The 5,252-nt window shown below is 37.0% G+C and overlaps 1 protein-coding gene across 1 annotated transcript; it reads left to right on the top strand.

The window, feature by feature from the left end:
* Positions 1–390: 390 nt before the first annotated feature.
* On the top strand, positions 391–4,832 carry pgfb (placental growth factor b). The gene is made up of 6 exons (XM_008403378.2): positions 391–478; positions 1,686–1,882; positions 2,463–2,542; positions 3,945–3,974; positions 4,071–4,133; positions 4,234–4,832. Exons 1-6 carry the CDS (start codon positions 451–453, stop codon positions 4,253–4,255), a joined length of 420 nt encoding a protein of 139 aa, XP_008401600.1. The 5' UTR covers positions 391–450; the 3' UTR covers positions 4,256–4,832.
* The last annotated feature ends 420 nt before the right edge of the window (positions 4,833–5,252 follow it).

The following is a 5,252-nucleotide window of genomic DNA, read 5'->3' on the forward strand; positions in this document are numbered from 1 at the left end:
TTTTCCATTTCTATCTGCTGCAGCTGCTTCATTTGTCAGCAGTGCAGTCTCTTAATAGCTATGTTTCATTTTAGCAGTCTGAACTGCTGCCCCGTCTATATACTGCCTCCCTTCCTCAGGTCAGTAGACCAGATGCTTTTAAAATGCTCCATAGACACGATGCAAATGCAGAGGTGTGTTTTTTTTTTGTTTTTTTTTTGTTGTTGTTTTTGCAACATCTCTAAAACTGTTTCATTACTGTTTTTAAAACAAACTTCATATCCTCACGTTTGGTTGAATATAAATTTTTTTATCTATTCTCAGTGACACTGGTTTTATTTGTTGTTTTCTCGATTGTAAAGGTTTTTTTGTCCAATCTTGTTTTTTTATGATATGGTAAATGCATATTTTCTGAGAGGTTGTTAGTATTACATTTTTTTAGATGTTTTTTTCTCTTTTCAGAATTTACCCATGGCAGACACAAATAGCACCGTGGAAGGTAAGTATTTGTTGTTGTTTTATTTCAAAATATATCAGAGTACTGGAAATTAATCATGTTAATTGCATGATCTTTAATTAAAAAATCGAAACTTATCAGTGTAGTCGAAAACAGTGCATGGACAAAATAAATATTCTCTAACTTATTGAATAAATTGCACACTTCCACACACAAATATATTCACAATGGATTATTTTATCCATATTTTGTTTATTCACAGCAGAGGTTAGACCTCAGAGAATGAAACTAATTTCAAACTCAGTTGTATTTTCCATACATTATTGGGATGTGAAATTAATGACAAAACTCAGGAATGTTGGCTACCAGTCAGCAAGCTTGAATTGAATCCACACAATAACAGGGCTTGTCTGAGCCAAAAGGGATTACCCAACTTCTAACCTTCTCTCCTCACATCCTTTCCCTCCCTCACATCACTATAAATTAATGCTGCCAAAGGAGAAATAAACTGCAACTTAAAGGCTTGCACAGCTCCCAGGCCGGGATCTGGAATACAGAGGAAAGTTTAGAGAAGTGGAAGACATACAGTTGAGTTTAGCCGTAGTAAGTGGCCAGCAAAATGTCCCTTAACATTGTATTACAACATTACAGTTCACGGCCTCATCTCCTGACCATGGATGCTTCCCCAACCATCTCCTCCCAGCCCGTCTGCGTTTATAAACAGCTGTTGTGGTGTCAGGCTCCAGTTGGTGACCTCTGGGGGTCAGTGCAGTCCCAGAGGTGCCTGCGGGGCAACTCAGCTCCAGTTCCAGCAGGGTTCTGTTCATGGCCATGTTCCCAGTGTTTGTTTTCTCTTCCTTCTGTGTTTGGCTATAGTCGTCCCTGTTCTTCTCTTCCCCCCGCAGCAAGTAGGACACTTTCACACATGTACTCCCACAGGAAAGTGTACTGCACATTGTACAAATGTTTCTTTCTGTTATAAGAAAACAGGATACACTGTATATCACATCTGGCTTTACATCTTTGTATACATCATATGAGCATGTCATTATTATCCTGTTTAACTAATTACTCTTACTATTTGTGAACAAATAAATAGAACCTAATAGTTTAGTTTATTTACAATCCATGTAGTGATTTTCCCCCTTATTTGAGAGCTTGGGAATTTGCTCTGAGTGGTCAGACTCCGCATCTTTATGAGAACCAAAAGTTATTCCAACGTGGCTCATCCTCCTGTTCTTCCCAACAGTGCTGATGTTTCAAGAGGTGTGGGGTCGCAGCTTCTGTCGGACCATGGAGAAGCTGGTAGAGGTTGTCCAGGAATACCCAACGGAGGTGGAGCACATCTACAGCCCCTCCTGCGTGCCACTGGTGAGATGTGCCGGCTGCTGTGGAGACGAGAACTTAGAGTGTCATCCCACTGAAACTTCCAATGTCACAATGCAGGTAAAAAAAACAGCAAAAATGTTTATACTCCTGGATTTTTTTACACAATTTTACACAACTGCATATGTTCATTGTATTTTACGGGATTTAGGTTGTAGATCAACACAAAGTTTAGCATTACTTTTGCATGGTAATGAAATGATGCATGGTTTTCAACTCTTTTTTTTGCCAATAAAAATATAATTGTAATGATCAAATCCTGTTCGACCAGAAATCGCATAATTATTAAACAGAGTCCACCTGAGTGTAATTTAATCATAGTATAAATTCAGCGAAGGCCTCAGAGGTTTGAACATTGCTGAATATCCAGCATCACGAAGACATAAAAACACACACTAAGTACATAGCTATGGAGATATGTAAATAATATCCCAAGGTTCAAAGAGCTCACATAGTTGAATCCATGAACAGAAAATGTAAAGAGCATTGCCCGACTGCAGTCTTACTAAAGTCTTACTACTTTTGAAATCCATGAACAGAAAATGTAAAGAGCATTGCCCGACTGCAGTCTTACTAAAGCCTTACTACTTTTGAAAGGTACTGTCCCATTATAATCCTGTCTTCTGACTGTGCTAAACAGCTGCTGAAAATCCGGCCATCTGAACCAGGTGAAGAATATGTTGAGATGACCTTTGTGGAGCATAAGACATGTGAATGTAGGTAAGAGAACAAAAAAAATATGTTTTCTAATTTATGACATAAAACACAGATGTATAAAAAAAATAACTTTATCCTATTATTTACTTGTATTTAGTTAAAAGCATTTTATTACGTTGAAACGGCAGTTATCAATGATGTTTCCATACAGAGCTCAACCAAAGAATCGAGCCCTGTTGTCTTTCACATTTGAATTAACAATATTGGGATCTAAGGCATAATAATAGTAAAGAATTCAATGTAGTGAAGTACTTAAAGGTTCCTAAGTGATTATTCTGTATATCACTGCTAAAAAAAACCCTCTCAAAGTCTAGTTTTACAGATTCACATAATGAAATGGTGCCACACTGTGAGCAGTTAAACAAAGAAACAGAGCAAGAACAAACCCAAGAAGAGGCTCTTATTGTAACTTAACCACAGATTACAGGGAACAAATCTACATTGCCACGTTGTACACAATGTAGTCATGTTCTAATTGCAACTTACAAAACTACTGTAGTTGTTGACCAGGCTAACTGCTTCTACCTATAGAAGCTTTTAACACTCAATTCCTCTGTAATTAGAGTGGGAAACTTGAATGATTTTTTGGTATGTTTGGAATTTTTAGGTGTAGTTCAACAATTTTTACTAATGTTTAGTTTCCAAGCCATTCCAAAAACTCGGTATTACCTTGCATATACATTGAAAACCCAGTTTAGATGTGTGTTTAAGATTTGTTGTCCTGTTGGAGCACCTGATTATGTTTCCTCAATATTGCTGCTGAGTTGAGGTGAAGTGAAAGAATTTAGAAATTGTTACTTATTTTTCTACCTATCATTTGTAATGTTTTGGGTTAGGAGATTGTTCTGCAGTCAGTATCTTCTCAGCACTTGGCAATGTTAAACTTGCTCGACTTTGTACAGTGATGCTCACGTTACAGCAGTTTCCAGTTTATGATAAACTTGAGTCTTGATGGATCCTCGGTTGTCCTTGAATATCCTAAGAAAACCTTGAGCTGTATGTGAGTTAAACTGGGTGTTCCAACAGTACACTGATCCAAAAGGCATATATCAAAATTGGTTTGGGAGTAGACGAAGCAGGAGGAAATTAAAGAAACCTACTGGTATGGCTTCTGTCCTCATTATTGCTAAATATTTGTGGACTGTGCTTAACAACCAGCTCCGCAGCAGAAAATCTATCAACTCAACTGAATTTTTACACTTCAGCCAAGAAAATTGGTTAAATTTTATTGTCAGCGTTATACCAAAAGCTACAAAAAGAATGTTCACATGGTGCACAATGCTGAAGTATACTGCAAATATACATTTTAAGAGACCAGTTTGGTGATTACATTCACTACATACATATTTAACTAAAATTGCACTTTGATTTGTTCTCCAGTAATTTATTGAAACTTTCTCTTCAGAGTGCGGAAACCTTTGATGAAGGCTGGAAGGTAAGAATTTTATTCTTTGTTCTAAATTTTTACAAATAATAGTAAAAGTTTTCGAAGAATCTGGAAAACTTGGATAATTTATTTTTTATTGTGTAGGAAAAGGCAACGAGGAAGAGGAAGGAGGAGAAAGGAGAGACAAAAAGCAAAAGACTGTGACAGGTAACAATGCATTTGTTTACTCAGGAAGAATGTAAAGTACCAGCTAGTTGTCTAAATCATGTTAATAAAGGTGCAATATTTTACTCTCGTTAACCTGCAGGTGCCAGATTCCTCGCAGGTAACTTAGCGGCAACCCAACTACTGTTGCAGCGTGGCTGACTATTTATCTCCAGCCTGGTGACAGCATGAAGAGTCTCCTCCACTCATCTATCAAAACCTGTGTGTCCGCTGCCAGAGACTCCAACAGCTGGGTTGGTTTGCTGACACGCTGTCCTGATGACGGACAGGGTGTCTGCAATAACGAGATTCAACAGGACGTGCATATTGATTGGTGGAAACACTCTCTGTTACACACCTGACACAATGGACATCCATGGGAGCCAGTGCAATGTAGAAAAGAACAGACTCAACTTTTAAACTTCCACTTGATATTATTGTGTCAGTTATTTTAAGTTGTCAGGTTTTTTTTCTGTATTTAAATTTGGTAATACGTGTTAAATCTCTATATTTATTGCTGAAATAGTTGGACCAGCAACCTTTAAAAGTGTGTTATCCTTTGTCGAAACATTATTATAAACACTTTGACTTGTATTGGTGGTTTTATTTTGACTGAATTTACAGCTGCTTTGTACATGCAACAATGATAGGTCTCCCTCTAGTGTTTAAAAATAGGATGTAATAAAGCTCAATATTAAAATATTTCATTTGACAATGTTGTTGTTAATGTTAGACATGAAACTGTGTGGTTAGTTAAAGATCTACCCTATCGTTACAGTTTCTTAATCTATTGCTAAAGATTTGTAGGATGTATTAACTCCATTGTGACATGTCATGATCCGATTCTTTACGTTCAATTTTCTACAGGACTGTTTCAGCACCCTCCATTTATCATTATTGTTTTTAAGAGGCAAACTAAAAAAGACACTGGAAAAGCAAATCCACCACATGTGATATAATTAAATATGGGACCCAAACTCTGGATGAGGCCTGGAAGAACTGGTCAACCAGAAAAATGTATTCTTTTTTATAGTTTTGTTCTGTGTCACATTCATTGTCATGTGGTACTGATGCATCTTTATCAAAATCACAAGGTTTGAAAAGTGTCTCCTTCCTGCATTT

This window comes from Poecilia reticulata, unplaced genomic scaffold, assembly GCF_000633615.1.
Source record: "Poecilia reticulata strain Guanapo unplaced genomic scaffold, Guppy_female_1.0+MT scaffold_529, whole genome shotgun sequence".
In the NCBI taxonomy this organism is placed as follows: Eukaryota; Metazoa; Chordata; class Actinopteri; order Cyprinodontiformes; family Poeciliidae; genus Poecilia; species Poecilia reticulata.